The 24,488-nt window shown below is 39.3% G+C and overlaps 1 protein-coding gene across 7 annotated transcripts in view; it reads right to left on the bottom strand.

Moving 5' to 3' along the window:
- Positions 1 to 8,399: 8,399 nt before the first annotated feature.
- LOC117135339 (protein madd-4) overlaps positions 8,400 to 24,488 on the bottom strand; it is a 42,504-nt gene continuing 26,415 nt past the window's right edge. The window contains exons 10-19 of one of the 7 annotated variants that reach the window (XM_033295543.1): positions 24,063 to 24,260; positions 23,720 to 24,000; positions 19,065 to 20,233; positions 18,886 to 18,997; positions 17,086 to 17,215; positions 16,161 to 16,283; positions 11,470 to 11,841; positions 10,535 to 10,891; positions 10,324 to 10,474; positions 9,422 to 9,669 (exon numbers count right to left, since the gene is read on the bottom strand). In XM_033295543.1, the coding sequence (XP_033151434.1) occupies positions 9,524 to 9,669; positions 10,324 to 10,474; positions 10,535 to 10,891; positions 11,470 to 11,841; positions 16,161 to 16,283; positions 17,086 to 17,215; positions 18,886 to 18,997; positions 19,065 to 20,233; positions 23,720 to 24,000; positions 24,063 to 24,260 (3,039 nt within the window). In that variant the 3' untranslated portion in view covers positions 9,422 to 9,523. Of the gene's footprint in view, positions 9,670 to 10,323; positions 10,475 to 10,534; positions 10,892 to 11,469; positions 11,842 to 16,160; positions 16,284 to 16,311; positions 16,522 to 17,085; positions 17,216 to 18,500; positions 18,834 to 18,885; positions 18,998 to 19,064; positions 20,234 to 23,719; positions 24,001 to 24,062; positions 24,261 to 24,488 lie in introns of those variants that run through there. The other 6 variants (XM_033295546.1, XM_033295549.1, XM_033295550.1 and 3 more) reach the window with 6 other exon arrangements.

Raw genomic sequence — 24,488 nt, 5'->3', positions numbered from 1 at the left:
GTTTGTTTTTGTTTATAAAGGATTGTAGGGTACAATTAATATTTGAAAGCGTAAAGGGTAACTAGCTCTAGCTCAACATCTTATGCATGTTCGCAATTATTACCGATAGAGTTCATCTCTTCGTCGCTCATCTACCCTCTCGTTCACACAAGTTGTTCTCAGTCGGGACCAAAAAGTCGAACGAAAGTCAATGTTAACCGCGAGGAAACGAAGATATCACACCATATCCCCGTTACTTTTTGTCCTTGCACTTCCCACGTAAATTCCTGGAAGCGAGCATAGCCACGCAGGCAATTTACCAACGGCGCTGCTCACTTGATTTTCGCCCGCCTCAGCGATCAGACATATGTACGTGTATTGTAAAGAAAAAAGTATTACAACGTGTAACTCAACAAATAAAAAGGTATAAGAGCAGCGCTAGTGATATAACCTTGGAAATCGTCCATGTGTCTGAGGCAACCACGTGCTTCTTGTGACGGACTACGCCCACTACCGCTCACAGCCACGACGGATTACATTAGCGCCAAGTTTATCTAAAGGAGTCGTCCGGAACGCAATCTGTCCGTGGCCTGGGCTGCGTTGCGCCTGGCCAAACGGATCCAACGGCGCGTGAAGAGAAATCGTTCTTTTTTTTCGCACGGGTCCCACGGCCACACCTCCCGCCAAACCGACCGTGGGGCGCTGCCGTGTATCGTACGGCTCGATTCGTGAGAAGATAGGCGCGTTATAGAAAATAGAACAGAGACGAGGAAATGAACATAATGTTAAATAATAAACAAATATTGTGTTAGTAGGATATAATTATGTACTAAAAAAGTTAAAATTGATTGCTTTAGGAGCGGCAGAGAGTCAAGATTACAGATAATAGGATAAAGTCTATTATAGTCAGAACATAATACTCTGTAAGGGTCATGCAACCCATAGTTAGATCTACAATGATTTAGGATATGGGGTATACAGCTGCGGTTAAAATAATAGCACTACTGCAGGTGGAAAGTTGATTTCCTAAAAAAAGGTATTGAATGTTTATTTTTTTAAAAGTCTGATTGCATGAATAATAAGTACCATATGTTGTCTCTCTAAGCAAGAAATTTTGACTCTCTCAATGTAACGGTTCTTTTTGTTTTTGGGCACTTTCTGCAAAAATAGCACTGATCACGTTTTAGCTGAATAAAATTAATAGGAGTGATTGCTTTGGGTTTTTTTTCGACATATTTTGAAAAAAGGAGTTGCATTAAAGGTTTTAATTGAATTTTTTTCAAAAGAAGACCAAAAATTCTCTAGTTATGGGTCGGGGAAAGCATTCTACCGTCGAAAAAAGGAATTTGATTAAAAACATGATCTCTGAAGGTAAAACCTACGCTAAAATGGGACGGTTTGTTGGTTTTTCAAACAAAATGATCCGCAACGCACTTCTGTTTGTCGAAAATAACGAAAAACGTGGAAGAAAGCCCTCTATGTCCAACGTGGAGATCAAGCGCTTGGTTCGGCAAAGCAAGAAGGAGCCTTTTAAGCCGGCGACGAAACTGAAGAAGGAGCTTCAGATAGCTGAAAGCGTGGAAACAGTTCGCAAACACTTAAGACAAAACAACCATAATGTGTGCAGTCCCAGAAAAGTCCCGCTTCTGACTGCGAAGCATGTGGCAAAGCGAATCGAATATGCCAAGATACGCAAGGACTGGCCTGTGGAGAAGTGGCGCCACATTTTTGTGGTCAGATGAGAGCAAAATTGTGTTTTTTGATTGGAAAGGCTCTCGGTCTTATGTTCCGCGTCCACCACGAACTGAAAAAAATCCTCGCTTCACCTTTAAGACGGTAAATCACGGGGGATCCAACATCATGGGCATACATGGGGTATGGGCGTGCTTTTCATACTATGGAGTAGATCCGATTCATATGATTCAAGGCATCATGGATCGGCATATTTACACAGATATCCTGGAAAATGTGATGGCGCTATATGCCGAGGATGAAATGCCGTTTTTTTTTGACATTTCAACAGGATAACGACCCAAAACACACGAGCAAGAGAGCTCGAAATTGGTTTGAGCAGAAATCGATCCGAGTAATGAAATGACCTGCTCAGTCACCCGACTTGAATCCAATCGAAAAACTTTGTGCGGACGTAAAAAAAAGGTTTCTGAAGCCAAACCCAACAATAACGAGGAACTTTGGATTCATGGGAGATCGAGGATCAAGGATTCATGGAGCAAAATTCCTCAAAAACGGTACCAGGACTTGGTGGACTCCATGCCAAGAGGATGCGCAGCTGTCATTGCCTACCATGGTCACGCAACCAAATATTAATATTCTTTAAACATAGTTCTTAAGATATAATCCATTTGTTGAACTCTTATTTTATTTTTTGATTTAGTTTTCGGAAAATACGAGAAACAGTGCTATTTTTGTTACCGCCTAAATTTGAAGGTTTTTTTTTGTTTTACCAATTATTTTTAAAATATCCATTAGATCTGTTACCAATTTTATTATTTCGATTGAAAATCATTGTAGTATTTAAGATTAGTTAAAAAAATTATGAAAAAATGTCAGAAAATAGAGAAACGATGGGGCAAACATGAAATGTGCTTATGGTGCTATTATTGTTACCGCAACTGTATAGTTTCTAGTGAATCTACTTGGAACGGAGAAGTTAGCCGACTAATCAAGTCGGGACTCTCAACATCTTCCAAGAGAATCGATCTAGTGAACCTGCAACAACCCTTTTTGCACGCGGGTGAGATGCCCTAAACCGAGCTTAATGAAGCCCAAACGATCCACCTGCCTCGCATAGCATAGGGTATGCGAATTAGAGAGCTGTGAGGAGTACGAGAGGCGGCATTGCCAGCCGCGAAACAGGTTAAGTTGACAAGCGGATCCACTGGAATTTTGAGCTGAGATGACTGCGATTGGCAGCCACAAATAATTGCAGATCAGTAATTGATTTGATTTTCATATTTTTGTTATTGTTTATTATATATATATTTGCCTCACTAATGCTGAAAATACGTCTCGATAGGTGATTACCCTATCTCGTGACAAAGAATATCTTCGTATCAGATATGTTATAGCACCATATACCTTCATACCTCGTACGAACTGTCTTAATTTCATCCTAAAGGAACCAAGAACTGCTTCGATGGGTCCAACGAACGCAACGATGGATAAACATCTTAATTAAGTAAGCTTATATTTTCATAATTTGATATTCTATTTGATCTAAGAACGTAGCTGTTAATTAAATTCACTATTAAATTTAAAGTCAAAAAAATTGAAGAAATTAAAGTTAAGTTAATTAGAGAAATAAAACGGAAAGAATGAAGTCAACTTGTAACGTAATGAAATAATGGTCTAGTCCCTCATTATTAATGGATCGTCACCGAAACATTAACATGTGTAAAGTTCGCTAGAACTAAATGATCGTCAAACAAGGGGTAGCTAATAGAATATGTACACCAGCTACCAAGGAAGGGTGGGTATACAATAGGGAGGCGCATAACATCCAAGTTTTCCTAACGCCTGACTGGATAAAGACTTGTTAATCCCGATTTCCTCTTCATTTGTGGGTATAGCCTATCACGATTTTTATTAGTCCACCATATTAGATTCAGTAGTGCACTTATTTTCCTTATTAATGTTAGGGTATAGCTAAGGTAGAAAAACCCCACGCCATCAGCATAGCGCAGAGCATCGCTAGAAATGCACGACCTCTACATGCAGCATACCGAGAATCCTGAAATCCTTTTAGGCGATGTTGAACGCTACAGGTTTTCAGAGTGTACCGAGAGTTTTTAGGGTATAATCTCTTCAAATTTCAAAACTAATATTTAAAATTTCGCAAATTGCAAAAATGGTGTTTTGTTCTAGTTTTATTTTATTTTAACTTCTTTTAACTTCTTGTTGTTTTTATTTCGAATAATAATTCACTTATGTTTGTATTGTCCATTTTAACTTATTTCACTTATTATAGTTCTTATTTCAAATATTTATTCACTTATGTTTGTATCGTTTAAATGTTATTGGACTTATTGGATTGTTTAATTTTCTTTTCCACTGTTTTTTTTTTTTTTTTTGTAAATTTTATTAATTGGAATTAAACAAGTTACTACTACCTATGTGGCAGCTTTACCAGGTTTTACATAAAATTTTACAGCATAGGCATACCAATATATACATTACTTATACATTACTTTACAAATTAACTTATTCTAACAATGTTTAATTTTTTTTCCTTTCCATGAAGAAATAATTATAATAATCTCGATGGGAGATCATGTGGGTGGAATCTTTTCAACCTTCTTTTTCTCGGGGGATGGATAAACCTTCTCGCCAGGGTGTTGGGGTGGAAACCTAGTCGCCGCATATAACTTTCCGCATGGGTCCTCAATACATCGCCTATCTTTGGAATATTAATATCTTTTTCTATATCTCTGGTTCTCATGTACCAGGAGGAGTTACATAGTGATCTAACTACTTTACTTTGAGCAACTCTTATTTTATTCAGATTAGTTCTGGCCGTAATTCCGTATATTTGCAACGCATACTTCCAAATTGGGGTCAGGATGGATTTATACAGGCGAACTTTATTTGCCAATGAGAGTTTGTTTCTCGGCGATAAGAGTCACGAAATTTTTGCAGCCTTTGAATGTACTGCTCGCTTGATCATAGTCGTATGCCTTTGAAACGTTAGTCCTCTGTCCAAAATCACCCCGAGGTATTTGTAGAAGGTCTCGTGTCGAAGTGTGGAGCCGAGCATTGAAATTCCAGAGCAGTTCAAAGGCCTTTTTGTAAATGTGACGCAAGAACATTTGCTGCAATTAATGCCGATATTCCATTCCGTTGCCCACTTCTCGAAGGCCGTCACATATTCCTGTAGGCCCCTGGTTGCATCACTTATGCTTGTACTCCTGACCATTAGCGGTGTCATCCGCGTAGGTTGCAATAAGAACGTTTTCGTCTTCAACTTCTGTACAGCACCAGGAATCCGGCATATCAGAAGTATACAGCGAATAAAGAGTCGGGCCTAAAACACCGCCTTGGGGTACTCCTGCTGAGATTGTACGCGTAGACGACTTGTCGCCATCGACAACCACACTGAACTGTCTGTTCGATAGAAAGCTTTTGATAAGAAGAAATAGCTGTGGCGTCAAAATGGTCTTAAGCTTACTTAGAAGACCATCTTGCCAAACTCTATCAAAGGCTTGTTGTATATCCATGAATACAGCTGTTGTATACATCTTGTCCTCCATTGCCTCCAAAGCAAGGTATGTCACTCGGTGTAGCTGTTCTGGAGTGCCATGACTTTTTCGGAAACCGAACTGCCACTCTGGAATAGCTTGACTCACGCTTGGAAGTTTGAGAATGCGTTCTAGTATTACCCTTTCTAACATTTTCCCTAGCGCGGGTAGAAGACTAATGGGCCTATATGCATCTACTTCAGTGGGTTGCTTTCCAGGAATCATGGTTATGATTGCTGATTTCCATTTGCTTGGAAAGTGTCCCAGCCTTAGAGCGCTATTGAACAATAGGACTAAGAAAAGTACAGCTTTGATGGGAAAGAGTTTGAGCGTCCTGTTATCTAGGAGGTCCTCACCAGGCGATTTTTTAGGTTTGAGCTTTTTGGTCTGCGTTACTACCTTGTCCAAAGTAACAGGGTTTGTGGGAAGGGCCATTTGAAAAGGTTGGTCCAAGAGTGTTTGCACCCTGTTTCGGTGTTCTGCCGGAGTAAGATTCAATGGCTTAAATCTATCCTTTAAGCTGTGTGCAAAGATATCGGCCTTCTCCTGACTGGAGCCGCACCATCCACCAGCCGAAATCGTGATGGAAGCCTTTGGAATAACTTGTCTTTTAAGGTTATTCGTGAGTTTCCACAGCGAGTAATTAGGCGATGCATCAGGACTTGCATTTTCCAGCATTTGGTCAAAGTGGTCTTGTTTGTTTTTCACCAGAACTTTGTTAAGACGATTTGATAACCTTTTGTAAATGTTGTGGGCGCGTGCGTCTCCTGTTCTGGAAAATTCTCGTCTAGCTCATCGTTTGAGATGTATGAGAACTGAAGCGTTTTGTGGAAGTATACTGCGTCTACTCTGGGTAGGAGAATTTCTGCTTCCTGGTGTAGCAAGTGTCGCAGCCACGTGAATTTTGTCCATGAACATCACTATAGCATCTTCGATGTCTTCTGGATAATTTATGTCCATGTTTAGGTTAATGCTTCTGTCTAGGACATTCCTAAATGTTTCGACAGAGGAACCGGGAGCTAGTAAGGATTTCTTTCTGGATTTATATTGAAGAGAGAGGCTTAATGTTGCTACTATAGGTAGGTGATCAGAAGATAGATAGTATTTTGTTTCAATTGAAAGTTTATTTATTGGCACCCCTTTTACAATAAAAAAGTCCAAAGCTGTTGGCGTCAGTCTAGTGTTAGATGAGTAAAAGCTAGGTTCACCTGTAGCTAGAACTTCGCTAGAACTAGTTATGATGGCCTCTTGTAGTCGTTTTCCTCGACTACATGCCCTTAGGTTGCCCCACCATTGGTGCTTAGCATTGTAATCCCCTTCTGCTATACACTTGGGGCCCAATGTGATCAGTAGCTGATCAAAGTCGCTTTTAGTCCAACGCTTATTTGGAGGAAGATACAGAGAAGCTATTTTGATAATAGCTCGTTGGTACATCGAGATTGGTGACTTGTAAATCAGTGCGCATTGTTGATTTATTTTGACTGTGGCGAATATTGGCTTTGATGAAGATTGCAGAACCGTCTTTTGCGGTGTTACTTGGATGATTGGCATAATATTGTTCATAGCCAGTAGTGTATACTTTTAGTCCAGGGCGCATAAGAGTTTCAGTAATAAGCATGATGTCTATAGAGTGGGCAATAAGAAAAAGTCGAAGTTCTTTTTGTTGGACAACCGAATTGGATTTATTATCCAAGTTGAAGTTAAAAAAGAATGCGTAATTAATTGCGAGAATTACTGATTATAACATTTAATTTATTCCCCACTCGCGTTCTGTTTATTTGGACACTTTTTGTATTCTACCGACTATGATAAAATAGTTGTCATATTTTTTATTGAATTGAAGAACAACGCTGAGAAGAAGTATTTGTCGAAGGATTTTATTGAACTTTTTTATTCGGATATCAGCTTAAGACTAAAAATCAAATGTAAGTGAGATTGAGGAGAAGCCTCAATATTTTACGAACATTGTATTTATGGAGAGCATTGCTCTTGGATGCTTAAGTTTAGAAGATTCAAAGAGAGCAGGCAAAGCTACTTACAAGAGTTTACAAGAACGGCTAAGTGCTGTTGACAAAGAAATGTTTTTTAAAACACATACTCCGCAGATGGCATACAGTATGAAAATCAATTAGGTGAATTATTGAAATGATGAATTGACCGGTTTGGGTGACGCAAATACGTCACTATATATATATAGTAACATATCCATTCTACACCCACAACTCCCCAACCACACACACTATTGTTTACAATATGTAAACAATGTAATCAATGTAACAATGTAATCAAAGATCGAGAGACCTTTGATTAAGCATAGCTGTCATTTAGGGACAGCATCATGTTCCAAAGTCTAGACTCTGTACCAAACATGTCCCCATATACTAGTCCAGTTCTGAGTACGTTATCAATCGCGATAACACTGCTAAGCCCACTTCAACTTCGAAGTCCATTATCCAACCTAGTGAAAATCCAATAATAAAAACGTTTAATAATAATAAATAACCCGACTGTGTTCTTTTTTTTATTAAGCTCTCGGTCTGAATTCGTAAATATGTATGTTTGTTATACCCGTTTACTTTACGAGTAGATTCGTTGAAAAGTATGTAACAAGCAGAAGGAAGCGTTTGCGACTATATAAAGTATATATATTTTTGATCAGAATCAATATCCGAGTCGATCTAGCCATGTCCGTCTGTCCGTATGAATGTCGATATCTCAGGAACTTTTAAAGCTAGAAGGTTGAGATTCTAGAGACAAAGATTCAGCGCAAGTTTGTTGACCCATGTTGCCACGCCCACTCCTACGCCGCAAAACCGCCCCAAGCTGCCACGCCAACATTTTTAAAAAATTGATGGATATTTTTTCATAATTTTATTAATCTTGTAAATTTGTATCGATTTGACAAAAAAAATCCCCTGCCCCACTCTAACGGCCTATAACCTCGCAAAACTGCCACGCCCAAAATTTTTAAAATTCTTAAAATTTTTTCTCATTTTATTAAACAATATCTTATCGATATCTCAGAAAAATTATGAAACGGGTGTCTGATATTCGGGGAACCTGAATATAGCATTCTCTCTTATTTTTGTTATAAAACGCCACAAAAATATAATATTTAGGGAATTGTTTATCTGGCAAGTCAACCAAGTACAAAAATACATTTAATTTATTGGTATTTATTAAATATTTATTCCAACTTTTTCCAATTTTTGTACAATCCATCGCAAATTTGTTAAATCCTTGCTGAGCTATGCGATTTTTTGAGCTGCGATAGCGTTTAGTTTTGCTTGGGTCTCTAGGCGTATGATATTTGTTACTGTACTGTTTCATTTACTCGTGGGCTTATTAATAATAACTTTCCCTTAACAGCTTATATATTTAGTTACGCTTTAACAATTGCGATATATTCGGCTATAGTTAGCTATAGTATGTTGCAGTATTATTTAGAGTTTATCTAGTGTTTATAAGTTGTAAATATAAAAACAATATTTCCATATAAAACTAATTACAATTAGGCGTATATATAAGTAATCCAAATAGTATCCAAATAGTTCGACGTTCATTTAATTACCTGACTTGCCTTTAAATAAAGTGTTGATTTAGAAAGAAATCCGATTTATTTACAAAATTCTTAGTGGTTATCGAAACTAATTTCAGTGCTATGAACCGACAATGGATGCCATTTGTCCTTCTCTATATTTACACATTTATATTCGGTTTCAATTGCACCAGGTAATAGTGCGGACTTCTCTTTTATTACGTGTCTCTAGTGATTTCTGCTGTTTACTTTAAATTTGCTGCTAGTCGAACATTTTGTGTACTTATTAATCTTTTTCCCAAACTCTTGGATTCATTTTTAGCTAGCTAATAATAGCTCAGTTACTTATTTTTGTTCCGCATATTTTTCGCGATTCAATTGCTTATGATTGCTTGACATACATACACTTACGAATTGGGAGGTTTAAATTGAACTTGTCACATGCTGCTAAAACTTGCAGTGCATAATGTGTAATCAATGACCCTTTAAAAACAGGTCACAGCAGATCTTATTCAAGCTTAAGCTTATTTCAGATTCATGTGTTAAGTCGGGTTTTTTGCATTGAATGTTTTATAAACAATACGTTCGTGCATAAGAACATTCACACTATATTAAGCTATATTCATGTAAGTGCGGACGTGGCATACACATGGATAAGTTATATACGCTATAGACGCTAATTACGGTGCCTAGGGTAATTGCTTGCTGAGTTCTTAAAATACCCTTGCTATATTGGTAAGTAGCAGCAGAGTTAGAGAATAAGAGGTTGATTATGGTGCTGCTGGCAGGACCCGCAGCATTTCTGCTTGTAGCGATGAAGTCGACACAAGCCCATGGCGCTGGCATTACGGCAATAGCGTGAGGAATCCCGACATAACTGAGAGGACGAGGACGACACTGCGGATGAGAAAAGGAAGCGTCAGCTGATTTTCAAAACATTGTGAAAAGTATGAACAGAAAAGCGGCGTATCAGGTCACATCATAGTGGTGTAAAGTAGCCATTGTACATTGTCAGTACATTCGTTTTTCATTCACACGGATTTACATGTGATGCCATTATTATTGTATTATTATTGTATTGTATTGTTTATTAGATTGGTTCTTTAGATGCACAACAATTTGTAAGTTTAGTACGTCGGGCAAGTATAACAAAAACCAGAGAGAAAGCTATAGTCGAGTTCCCCAACTATCAGATACCCGTTTCTCAGCTCTGGGGAGAGCATATCGATAGATATTCGCAAGACAAATTATAAAATTGAAACCAAAAATACACTACATTTATACAATGGGTCAGACAAATAGTAAGACGAAAAGAAAAAAACATTTTTCCAAAGTGTGGATGTGGCGGTTTGTGGGTATTAGCAAAGACAATAGAATAATTATTCTAGTGTTCAAAAATATATATATGTTTATACTTTATAGGGTCGGAAACGCTTTCTTTTACCTGTTACATATGTACATTCCAACGAATCTAGTATGCTCTTTTACTTTAAAACCTTAATTCTACTAGTAATTCTACCATTTTTACCGTTATGGTATTTCGATACTCACACTGCGCCTGGCATGCCGGACTTTTGCACACCTTCATAACCGGCGGGCGTGCCTGGTGCTTGCACACATTTCCTGCTGGGCGGCGACTTCCGTACCAGACGCACTGCAGGATGCGGTACTTGATGCCCTGACGGCCGCACGGAGCATTGCACTGGTGGGAGTAAAGGGGGCATTAATATTTAACACGGCTAATAGGTGATCCAGGACCCACCTCGGACCAAGGCTCCACGCGCCACACTCCCTTGCACCGCTCATTGTAGCATTCCTGCCGCATCGCAGGTTTCTCGTACTCGTCGCAGACGCTTCCCTCCGTACCGTTGGGGTAGCGGCACGTCACTTCGCGGCGCTGCATGGCAGTATTCGTTCCGTGGCAGTGGGATCGCTGGCAGGGAGTCCAGTCGCCCTTGCTCCACTGCGGGCATGCCTCGTTGCCGCAGCTCTGAAAAAAATCGGGCAGCTCCAGGCCGTGCGCGGAGCATTCTGAATTACCCACGACAATGTTCTCCGTGTCGCTAGTACTGTCGTAGCTCGTGGCTTTTGCAGCTCTCTGGCAGCTCACCGTGCGCCGCTTGGGGAGTAAAGGAAGAATGACTTTTATATCTTTATTGTTTCCTCCCGACAATGAAATAAAAAGCATGGGGTCTTGTGACTTATGCTGTAAATAATTTTGTCCTTCTCTACCCTGGCGACGCCCCTGACGCCCACACTTTTGAAAAATGTTTTGATATTTTTATAATTTTATTAGTCTTGTAAATTTATATCGATTGTCACGCATCTTTTCACCTACAAAACGCGCAAAACGGTCTCGCCCACACTTCTAAGAAATTTTATTTATTTTTTTTTTTTTATTTCCCATTTTCTATTGATACCCCAGAAAAATGAAATTTCGCGCTCGCATACAAATATATATACTTAACGGATATCTGATAGTCGGGGAACTCGACTATAGCATTCTCTCTAATTATTTTTCGATTATTCTTTTAAGAGCTATATTATTTATTGGTCTGATTCGGCCATCTCCGACCTATATTCCCACCTGTAAAAGCGAGAAACTTTAGGGAAAGTTTCATGCATAGCTATGTTGCTGGCTGAGTAGTAGCAAGGGTACTAAACAGTCCTGACAACCACTGGGTCCAATTCACTTACCTGCAAACCACTGCCGGCCGCACCACACACTTGCGAACACTGGGACCATTCGCCCAACATCCATCTGTAGACGAAACCGCCGCTCGGAAGGCTTGGCACCGCCGTAGTCGAAGCTGAAACTCCCGTTTCCCATCGAGCGTGTGGCATGTGTGGCGGAAAGTCCTCCGCTTCCGCACCGAACTTAGACTGCGCATTGTACTCTGGGTCCGAGGGCGAATGCGATACTTCTGGTGGAAGCTGATTTGCCGGAACACGCTCCGACTCGTCCTGATCAAAGTCTTTGCCGTTTAAATCAATGCCGAACTTTAGCGCCTCTCCTTGAAGCAAGTGCTGACCACGAGAGTCTTTGAAGCGCTGCAGCGGCCATAGCAACTGTGGGCGAAATATCATTAGTTTTGCCATTGGAAAACGTATTGTGGTCCTCTGGCCCAAGCGAATCGTGTTTCATTTGGTCCATATGCCAGGCTAAACTTCAGTGCTCGACAGCCACCGCGTTTCCGTTTCCGGTTTACTGAATCTACTGCAGCGCTATGCATACACGAGCTACGTAAATGCTTTAATGGTTTTGGGGTTCGGGGCGGATGGGTATGGTGTTTCATCCATGCTCACTTGAATTACCATCATCAATTGCTTCACGTTCACTGATTTGCAAAGTCCGATTAGTCACTGAGCTTGCGAACAAAGTCGGCCTATCTTATACTCCCTCTCCGATTACCCCCTTCTGTAATTACTTTGCCGCCATGCCAACTCAGCTAGACCTGATGTCTGTGACTCCTCTAAAATTTTCTCGATAAGAGTTTGCCCACTTGACAAATTTTGTTAATTATCGAACTGAAAAACCATTGAACTATTGAACGGTATCGTAAATTCCATTTAATACCTCATCATTTTGTGGCTCTCCACATTTTACACCCAAAAATTCTCCTTTGCAGTTCCCCGTGAAACATTTGTCAAACAACATGTCATGTCTCTGGCCGTTTGCACTTTCAGCTGCCCGGACTCGGTGTCGCAGCAGAGGTGGGTGGGAATTAAAGAGTTTTGCCGGACTGCAACCGAAAAAAGCACCTTACATTACTTCTGTCGCTGCTGCATTGATGTCTGCATATACAGCGCTTAAACTTGCTGCACCACTTCACCATTTGCTGCCCCAAAGAAGTAGGCCCTCACCGAAGTCCCAGTTGCCGTTTATTGTTGTTACAGCAATCGGAATTGTTGGTGTTATTCCTGCTGCTGGTGTTTGGATCTTGCCAATACTACAGCCTGTGGGATTACCATACAAATTTTTGGCATTACAAGGGGCTTGCTAAGCAATACAAGTCCCCCCGCTGCCATTCGTTTCGCCTGATCACTGTAATTAGCACACAGTTCCTGCCTTGGTATTCCACAATGAAGTAGTCAGAATGTATTGCCAAATTTGTTGCCTGAATAAATGAAAGTTCTCTCGGACCGGAATGTCGCATCAGGATCGCGAGTTGGGTATGTAATCGGTGCAACAAGTATGAGCTCTGAATTTGGATATTTATATATATATTAATAATATATAGTAATATACTAAAAATGTACTGCATTGCCTATTCGGTCACAGGAATAGGCAATAGGACTTATTAGTCCACTGTGAAAAGCTAGCATTGGACTGCGCACATTGTCAAATTTAAATTCTTACGCCTGGTATGCGAGGGATGTCACCATACACGAAATAAGTCATCTAACGGGGTCTGGTAATAGAAAGGGCCAGCATGCAGTTACTTAGTTAATTAGGAAGTCGTTGAGCATTCCTAGCCGCACCAACAGTCCCGGCTTAATAATGAATAGAACGAAAATCCAATATCTTGCTCAGGCAATAAATTGTAAAAGCTAATCAGAGAAATGAGCAAGTGCCACGTTTCACGTTTCCATGGAAACCAATGCAGGCTTTATTGGTCACAGAATGAGCTCTGCATAGAATTTGCATTCATAGTTGTTGTAACAGGGGGACGACGGATGCCATGGATAACAATTCGAATAACAGAATCGAAAATATCTTATCTGTCCGATTTTTTCATATTATTTTGTTTTTTTTATACTAATTTCTTTGCGCTCTATTCGATAAAAGACCTCAACAAACCACAATCAAGTTTACTTAATAGGCACGCTATATAAGTGCACCAACCAGGTGCGCTTCGTCACTACGTGGACTGTCGTTCACAATTATTTTTTTCGCTAGACCATGTAAAAGTGCAAATAACCAAGAATTACACTTTTCATATTTAAGAGGTCGGAGCAAAATTTTACATGCCTAGACCACTGAAGATATAAGCTCATAAATATTACAATTAACTAGTCCGCAAAACACCCGCAAATTGATTTATTGTCACCCATTAGCTGGCATATGTGAAGCAATGAGTGCAAATTTTTTGTGGTGTACGGTTGGTGGTTCGCCGCGAAAACTCTCATAAATATACTGGCAAATTGGTTTTAATGGCGCCATCAGTTTGTAAATAATAGACTTAGTGTATTCCGTTTGTCACACCTAGAACAATGGCACACTAATTACAAGGTAATGTGACTCTTTTAGGTGATCCCTTGATTTTTTCCGGCTTATTATTTATTATGCCAATTTCTATCGGTTTACCAATGCTGTCATTGCACATATATTTTTTGTTTTATTTTTGTTCATTTGCACTTGCAGTCTCTGAGTACTGGGTGTCTGAGAGTCGGGGAACTCGAATATAGCTTTCTCTCTTGATTTTCATTAGGGTTGTCACCATTTTGACTTTTTAAGCGATCATAATTCGGTATGTGGCAATATTTTGTCGTGATTTTTAAGTCACCTATTACAATTGCACAATTACCAAGGCGCTACTAAACATAATGTGAGAATATATGAAAAATAATATTGTAATTGGCATTCAGACCCATAAAGCGTTGTTGGTTGTGATGCTGTGTTGAAAAAGGTTACGAAAAATGTTGCAGAATGATGGGGCTTTACCAACATAAGAGCGTTTGGGCCAACTTCCCCTCCACCAAGCTCAGAAACATTTACGGGCAGTTGCCGATTACACTAACGTACGTTGCCAGCATATGAAACTATAGCAAGCCAACGATCAGCTCGGGTATAAATATAAGTTTTTTTTTTAAATTGTTTTTGTAAATTATATATATATATCTATATCAATATATTTATGTTGAATTATGCATTTATATCGTGCACGGATGAAAAACAGAAACAGACTATCCGATAAAAAATATTAATTATTCTTAAGACTAAAGCTGGGTATGATGTTTTTCATGATTTGGCTTAATATTTGATAAATAATATATATTCTGATCGAACTTTAAACAGAATTACAATTTTTAAAGGTTGTGTGTTGCTTGTTTATAAATTACAAATACAAAGAATTAAAAATTGCATTTCCTATAAAACATATGTTTTGACATAAATCGATAAGGATCTTCTTTATACACAAATTCTACAATCATTAATTACTGAAATTGAGTAGTGGAATTAATTATATATAATAACGAAAGGGGGATATAAACAAGAGTTTATGACAGAGAACACTATATATGCAAAATGCAATAAACAATAAACATGACAAGCGCGCAAAAAGTTCTCTCTTTTCAGATAAAAGGAGAAAATTATTATAAAAAATGAGTAATTAAAATTATTTGGTACCAATTAAATTCCTCAAGGCTGAGAAAATTTTAAGTTTCAGATAAACTGTTTACGCGCGGGGAGTTTAGTAAAAAGCTGTTTTTCGAGTGGAATCGGGCATTGTAGTGGTAATTGTATAAAGTTTACCTACGTTTTTTGTCATGTTTACGGTATATTCGAAAATGGTTCCCGTAGTGTTATTTTTAGATGTTGGATGTGTTGTAAAATATTTTCACAGGGCCCCGAATAAACCGAAATATATTTATGTTACGATTTGTAAAATACAAAGACAAAGTTGGTAAGTTATTTTTGAGAGTAGAAAACATAATAACACCATTAAAAATCATAGAACAAATCGTAAAAATTATTTGAAAGCATGCCAAGCATCTTTTATATAATATATATCACTTGTGGGTTAATAATTTTATTTGGTCGAATTGGGGATTTACTCTCTTGTAACCCCGTAAAATTTGAATTTGTTTTGTTTCGTTAGAAGCATTCACTGTTTTTTCATTGCTGAACGTTAGATTTTATACAAATAAATTCATTTTTATTAAACAGTCGTAGCGACTGTCGAATCAAAAATTCAAAAAAATTCGATAGCGGTTTTGTTTTTATTTAACTATATTTACGTATATACTATATAAAAGAATTAAAAAATTATATTTCGTACGTAAGACTATTTTAATTATTTAGCACCTAACATCCGATAATTTCTTTAAAGACAATGAATATATACCTATTTGTTCAATAAAGCTTTATTTAAATAATGTACAACTTAGTGCATTGAAGGGTGTATTTAAAATTTGATGTGCTATAATTTTTTTGCAGTGAGCTTACACAGGATGTATTCCATTTTATTTACAGATACCAAAATGTGTGTGCACTGTTTGCAGAATTAATTCAATTAAAGCAAACAAACCAAATGTACCGAAAGCATCGAAAGATCGAAATGACCCTAAATATAAACAGTTGCCATCGAAATGTGAGATTGAGGTCAAACAAAAACGAAATAGGGCTCACAGAGTGCTGCCGGATGCAAAGGGATGCGTCTCACCTGGAGATTGCTAAGCAGAGCCTGGAAATATGGCATAGCCAGCAGAGTCCTGGTGCGACTACCGCCGCTACTGGCGCTCGCCGGCTGTGGTATTCTGTCTTCGGATTGCACTAATTGTGAAAGCTGCAGAGGCACGGCCTCACAGGTAGATATATATGTATTGGACGGGGATTGGGTTGGGTTAAGAAAGAAATATGGCGAGAATAGTTATTAAGTGCGGCGTTATTTATTAGCAATATGGTTTTAATATGCGGATATGGATATGAGCGTAATATATTATGGGAGATTGTGCTGGGCGAGATGAAGTCAGGTTTTTTAAAGGGAACGGGAGAATACTGTGGAGCTGTTAAGACGGTTCAACCTGAAAGCGAATGCAGTAATTTCGAAAACAAATGTATTACAGATATATTTACATAAACGTCTGCATAAATAACTTTAATATTTGTACAACAATATACGAGTATGAAGGAAGTAGTACAGCAGACAAACAGAGATTTGACGAGGTGGAGTTGACAAAAGCCGAATAATAAAGCCCTCCTAATCAAGGACACAGCAAGAAAGTTTTGCCAATCAATACCTTAGATTTTGTTGTAGTCTAGCCATACATAGGTTTAGTTTACGCTTTCTCTGTCTCGGCTTAGCTGTGCATTGTGCATACGTTAACTCTATATAGTCGCATAAGATACAGAGGCAGCCACATAAAAGTCTGACAGTTGGCAAAGATAATTCTTTCGTTAATATGAGGAAAACTATCAAATTACAAGATGTGGACACGAGACAAAAGAAGCCGTCTTAAGTCCATACACAACGAAATTGTGCAAACATTAAGGGGCAGCGTTCCAACGTGTTTCCGAAACATATTTAAAAAGTATGCGCCGCAATGACTTTGATCGAGTGGGATAATCATAACGTTTCCAATACTCACATCGTCCTCCATAATGCTGCTATCCGCATGTTGAACTCCATTCGACTTGGGTCTGCGGCTCCGTTCCCTCCCGTTCTGCAATCGCTCCGACTGCTGCTGCCTGCGACGCGAACCATGCTGTTGCGTCGAGCTGGAAAAATGTGGAGGAAAGCGACTTTAGATTTACGCTATTAGCTACAGCTCGGTCTTTGACGTAAAAGATGTCAAATGTGGATTTCCGTGCCCAACCCACAAAGCCAAGTTGGTATGTGCGAGATCGCAATATTTAAAATAGTTCTGAACTACAGCTCTCGAGGATAGAAGGTTTATTAAAAGCAATACAGCTTGACAGGTAAAACAAGGAATAATTTGAACTGCATAAGCCAACATATTAAATAGATTGATATTAATTTAAAAGGGTAGTAGTTTCTTTATAGAAAACAAACAAAACCGGATTAAAAAGTAAATGACTGCCTCGACAATAAGATTGATTGCCTTACTACTTACATTCATTAATGGTATGTAAAATAACTATAACCAATATGTTTAAACTCTCCAAGGCGTAAGGCTTTTAAATGCATTTAGGCTTGAACTTAGACCCGCAAGCAAATTGGCAAATGGAGGAAAGATTTACTTTTACCTGTTTCAAATGTTTTGCCAAATTTACACACATTTGACGCATATAAAACAGTGAGAAATACGTCAAGGCCAATTATCCACACTTATTTAAATTTACAAACAACATTTTTAAAAGGTTATTAAAATGTCTTTGTATAAAGTCCAGTCAACGACACTTGGATGATGCATTCATTTAGCAACGTGAACCTAGACGACAAGCCAACTTTTCTTGTGGCCCTGACCTAACCATTTAAGTAACCATATTTTCTCAAAAATCTGTTTGTATGTAACCACTTTTTTACAGATTTTGTATAACATACTACATAAAGTTTTTTGGAAAAGTATGTATAATAAGTAGAATCAAGCGTTTCCGCCGACCCTAAATAGTGATACTTTTGACTAAGTAAAAAACAAAATGATATAAATGATAAAATATCAAAAAAGCCTTGATGTAACGAAAAATGAATTTTTACTGTCTACAAATAAATACTTGATACGGGAAATCCACCCAAAAGTCTTTTTTCCCTAGCTATATCCTTTACTCGTAGAATTATTTACTATATTTATAAGTATGTTACGTTCCCGACCATATTAAGTATATTTATTCTTAATCAGGAATACTGCCACTCCCAATGTTTTGAAAATGTTTTTCATATTTTTATTATTCTTGTAAATTTCACGTCCACAAACAGACCAAAACTGCCACGCCCACACTTTTGAAAAGTGTTTGGATTTTTCTCCGTTATATTGTTTGAATTTCTATCGGTATAACAAAAACAATTTGGCCAGGCCCCTCCTTAAACATACAAAACGCCAAAAAATTTCGCGTTCACATTTCCACTAGCTGAACCCTTTATAAAAATGTGTTCTTTTTAACGAGGCCACTTTGAATGACAAATTTTTTAATGTGCATAATGTGTGACATATCAATGATCAGGAAATATGCCCGTATGCAATCCTTTCATTTATTACGCTATCTACCAATCACAGCATGTTCTCGTTGAGTTTCCCGACCATTAGATATCCATTACTTAGCTAGTGGAAGTACGAACGAGAAATATTCTGACATATCGATAAATTTGGTAAAACCAACCAACCAATCTGGAATCTGCATGCCCAGTCTAGCTTTCATAGCTCCTGTGATAGATAGGCTGAGGGACATGACATAATTATCAATAAAGCTTTGACAGATCGCTTGCTTACCCGTTAACGTGGCTATTAGTTCCGACCGAAGCGGAAGTCCCAGTTCCATCAGCGGACTTCATATCTGCAGAGGTGAGAGCCTCTGTTCCACTTTTCTCACGCACCAATCGTTCTGAATAAGCGATATAAACGCGTTACTAAAGACTGAGGAGTATATTCAAACAGATAAGATAACTAACCAGTTTCCTGTTGTTCCAGCTCCTCAATCTGTTGTCCTGGCTTGGCCTTAACTTCGATGCTTATTTCTGCGGAGCTGAGACCGGCGTGGCAGGAGTACACCCCTGCATCGCGGAACGTAATATCAAGTATACGCAGGGCACCCTTCTTCGAGACTTTGTACTTTCGCGAACGCTGCAGCGGCTTGTGATCCTTGCTCCACTTGATCTTGGTGCGGTTGTACCGCTTCACGGGACACTTGATCTTTACCTGGGTGCCGAAGAAAACAACTCCAGCACCACCCACTTTAAGAGTGATCTTCGTCTTCTTGGGGTCGTGCTGGATGTGTGTTGAGTTGTTGATCTGGATGACTGGTTTGGGATCTTCCGGCGGGCAGGGCTTAACATTGCAGGGCTTTTTGTCTGCCGGCTTAGCACTCGGGCACATTGATTCGGGTCGTTCGATCTTGTGCTCTTGTGCCATTATCTGCTTGCACTCCACCTTGCGATCCTTAAACCCATAGCCACAAGTATGAGAGCACTTGCTCCACTCACCGACTTCCCAACGTACGGGGCAATCGAGAACGTTGCAGTACTGCCGATCTGCTGGTGGTGGCTGTGGGCACATACTGTTCGGCACTACCATTGTGTTGTCCCCTCCGCGCGTAACCTCGTGTATGCACTGCACCTCGCGGGTCTTGATGCCAATTCCACAGCTCTTGGAGCAGGGTGTGTAGTCTGAGTAATTCCATCTGGGTGGACAGGGACGGTCGTTGCAGGTACGAACTCTGGCCTCCGGCTTGGTTTCCGGGGAACAAAGGAAGGGCGACACCACCCTACCATTATCTTCTCTAACGCAGTTGATGATCAGTTCCTCGACACCGCCGAGACAGGAGGCACTGCATGAGGTGTATCCCTGTTCCCGCCAGACGTACGTCTTACCCGGTTCCGACACACCCACTTTAATGGAATCACGGGGGAACTGGTCGTCGAAGCCGTGGGAGGGTAGCATGCACGGATCCTCCACACACCGCTCTACTTCGTCATGTGGCCTTTTTCCCTCGCACAACGAATCATTAACAGTGGCCACCGTTCTAGAGTATTCAAGGAAAATCTTGCAGTTGTAGGTGCGCCGGCGGATTCCTTCCCCACATGTAACGCTACATGGGGACCACTCATTGTCCTTGATGTAGCTGTGTTATAAAAACCAAAAAATATTTAATTAATTTCACATTATACCATCGAAAAAGAATGCCGCTGAGAAGAATGATAAACCCGTTAATTATCAAATAAATAAAATATATACAGTCCTCAAGTATAGATGCACATTCACAAACATTTAAATCGTATACAGATTGGAATCTTAAATGGACCTTCCAATGGTACATTTTTAAACAAGGGAGTGCGCTATTGTCGACTATTAAAAAAACTGTCTAGTGGACGTTAGAGTGGGCTTGGCAAAATGTTTTTTTGGCAAGTCGATATAAATTTACAAGTCCAATAAAAACAAGAGAGAAGGCTACGTCAAGTTCCCCAAATATCAGATACCCGTTACTCAGGTTGTTGGAATGCGAACGAGAAATTTGTATCATTTTTGTGACACATCGATAGATATTGAATAATAAAATGAGAAATAATTTACAAGTTGTTCAAAGGTTTGGGTATGCCAGTTTTGGGCGGCTTGAAGGCGTTAGGCGTGGCTTTAGTGTTTTTGGTATACCGATAGAAATTGGCAAGACAAGCAATATATCGGTTTGTTGGCGTTAGAGTAGGCGTGACAACATTTAGAAACAAGAGAGAAGTCGAGTTCCCCAACTATCAGATAAAAGTTACTCAGCTGGTGTCAATGCGAACGCGAAATTTCATAATTTTTCTGGGATATCGATAGATACTGGGGAATAAAATTAGAAAAAAAGAGAGAATGCTATATTCGAGTTCCCCGACTATCAGATACCCGTTACTCAGCTAGTCTGAATGCTAAAGCGAAATTTCTTAATTTTTATGAGATATCGAAAATGGGAAATTGGATATCATCGGGAAAATGAGAAAAAAAATTAAAAATTGTTCACAAATGTGGCCGTGGCAGTTTTGGTTTGGCAAATCGATAAAAATTTACACGACTAATAAAATTATGAAAAAATATCGAAAACTTTTCAATAGTGTGGGCGTGGCAGTTTTGGCCGACCTTAGACCGTTAGAGTGGGCGTGGCAAAAAGTTTTTTGGCAAATCGATAAAAATTTACAATACTCACAAAAATGTGAAAAAGTTTTAATTTTGTGGCCGTTTTTTGTGCGCGTTAGAGATTGGCGTGGCAAAGTTTTTTTTTGCAAAACCGATAGAAATTTACAAGAGTAATAAAAGTGTGAAAAAACATCAACACATTTTTTAAAAGTGTGAGCGTGGCAGTTTTATGCGGTTTGTGGGCGTTAAAGTGGGTATGGCAACATGGGTCAACAAACTTGCGCTGCGTCTTTGTCTCTAGTATCTCAACCTTCTGGATTTTATAGTTCCTGAAATCTCGACGTTCATACGGACAGACGAACAATGCTAGAATGCTAGATCGACTCGGCTATTGATCCTGATCAAGAAGATATATACGGTCGGAAGCGCTTCCTTCAGCCTGTTACATACTATTCAACGAATCTAGTATATCCTTTTACTCTACGAGTAACGGGTAAAACAAGCTTGCGCTGCGTCTATGCCTCTGGAATCTCCATATCTAATCTCAAATCTCTAGCTTTAATAGTTCCCGTGATCGAGTTTGACTCAGCGGTTGATCTTGATTAGAAATATTTATTTATGGTCGGAAAAGCTTCCCTAACCGTTACACAATACGGTCATTAATCGCCTTGCCATCCTTTTTTTCGGAACTAATACAATACTCTTATTGTGTGACAATGAATGCCATGTTGATCACTGCAATTCATTTGAGTCAGACACACACAAATGTATATATTGTTTAAAAGGACTACGCGTGCTTTTAAAAAATAAGCTACGCACTTCAATTGCTTGCACTGCTAGTGTATAGTAGCATTCATTGTAGTTAGCGGACATTGTCCAAGGAAATGGGACCAAGGGCTAACAAATCCGATGGACAGAATCCATTCTACACATTATTGATCTGTAGAAACAGATTGTAGATGGCGATGCGTCGCCAACAAAAAATAATACTAAGAATGGCCATCGTCGGTACAGGGCATACTAGATTCGGTGAAACAAGTTTTTTACGCGTCCAATCTATCGGCCAAATAAAATGTTGAAACTTCTTGTACACAATCCCGCTAGTTAGGCAAAGACACTAGAATATAATTCTAGTGTCTTTGGTATAGGGTATCTGATAGCCGAGAAACGCGACTGTAGCGTTCTCGCTTGTTCTACAAAAGAGTGTGTACAAAAAACGTTACTCAATTCCTAGCGCCTGTTACATTTATGACATTTTTGTTATTATAGACCGTGCTACTTAAAATCAAAATTGATTTTTTTATTAGATTTACTTAGATATCTTTATTCCTTACTTTTTCTTAGTGCTGATTTAATAATCGTCGTGGCGCGTAGGGTAGGATATTGTTTGGTTGTATTTTTACTTTTTCTTTGTTTGGCAACTGGCGCGCTGCCATCTCTAAGCTGTTTACGGCCTTTTTTTGCAAAACCGGCATTGGAGGCCAAGGTTTTGGTGGCGGCACAATGTCGCGCCTTTTTGGCGGCGCTAGACTCGAACAGTTTAAGCTAAGCGGTTACAGCAGCACGAAATTATGGAAAAGAAATTTTGTAAAACTATACATGTACAAGGAATTTTCGATGTTCTTTGGTAAACCATTCTTTTTCTTTTTTAAGATATTAAAATCTACATAAATACGAGCAATAGTAATAATAATCAAGGCAAGATTCAACACTTGAAATCGCCCACGCAATTTTCATGGACCTAGTTTTTTTTACTTTGGCACGTCATCATGTGGTATAACAGGGATCTATAATATGAGTTGTAATTTATTACTTCGCCTAAGTAATCTGCACTCAGCAAATATCGAATAAAAGCACTTGACTTTGGCCATTTAATACAAATGATTTCCTTTGTTTTGCCATATAATTATATTTATACTATGTATACAATATGTACTTTCCTTATGTACAATCTACTCCAGTTCTAAGTCAGAACTCTTTAAACTTAATTTAAGGTGTCGATAATGCTCAGGAACTTATGACACATATCCTGATGTTTGGGCCAAATGCTCTATGACGAGTAGTAGCGAAGTGGGCGGTGGTGGTTGAATAATACGCGTGGACACACATTACAGTTGGAATATGTCAAGTACTGCCTTCAGGATAATGTCCAATTCAAAACCCCAAGTAGGTAAAGTATCTCATATCCCAAAGGACACATGTAGGCACACCAAGGCGTGCCATCAGTTAAGGATGTACAATAATTATAATTATTGTAATAATTATATTGTACGACAAGCTCTACTGATTTGAAGAGATGGTACTAAAGATCACAGTTTTTTTAGTTGTGTATTAGAAAAATTTAACTTCGGCAAGTTTATTTCCAATTTCTATCGCTATGCCAACAAAAATGGGAAAAATCTTACTAGCACTCTTGGCACTCAAAAAAATCGGCTAAAATTACAAAAATTTGTAAAGAAACTTCCAACCATAAAATAATAAATTACCCCACACTCACGTGGGATCTAGTGATGGTCCCTCTGACTCGTCCCCTCCCCGATTGAAATTATTGTTTGAATTTCCGTTCGTTAGATGCATGGTGCGCGGCTCATCTGGGGCTTCCTGATTCAGTCGACTCTGTGTGCGATGAGCGTAACGCAAAGGTTGATCAGCAAAGGACAAGCCTTCGCCATCATCCGTATCCTGTCCCGATTCCAGGTCGTCCACATCATCGCCCTCATCATCCTCGTCCTCGTTGTCTTCATCTGCATCCGAGCTGTCCAACTGTCGCTCTGATCGCTAGGATGGAGTTTGAGCATCCGATTGAAAAGAAGACGCGCTAAGCTTTCTGACGGACTTACTTCGTTAAGCGACCGGCTGCTGCCCAAGATGATGGTGCCACCAACTTTGTTCACCGATCCGTCGCAATGAATTCCGGTGGAGCACTGCTGCATGCTACCCGGCTTTGTAAGTGGATCACACTTGGCGCTCAGGCTGCCGTCTGTCGATTTGCACTCGACGCCTCGCATTTGTATACCCTGTCCGCAGGAAACCGAGCACTGTAATTTAAAAGAGGGGGTGTAGCTTCCGTGAGCATTATAAATTATTTCAAAACGCATAATTTCGCCATCACAATGGATGAGCCGCAACATGACAAAATTCGATTTCTCTTAGCAAATGTTTCCAGTGACGTGACTAACAAACCAAATGGCAATTCCAACTAAAGTCCTCGAAACCCTCTCCATTCCCCTTCTTCACACACAGTCATTTAACCACATCGCAGTGCC

The sequence above is a fragment of the Drosophila mauritiana genome, chromosome 2L (genome assembly GCF_004382145.1).
Source record: "Drosophila mauritiana strain mau12 chromosome 2L, ASM438214v1, whole genome shotgun sequence".
NCBI lineage: Eukaryota > Metazoa > Arthropoda > Insecta > Diptera > Drosophilidae > Drosophila > Drosophila mauritiana.
Note: the sequence above shows the minus strand (reverse complement) of the source record. Positions and strands in the feature narration are given on the sequence as shown.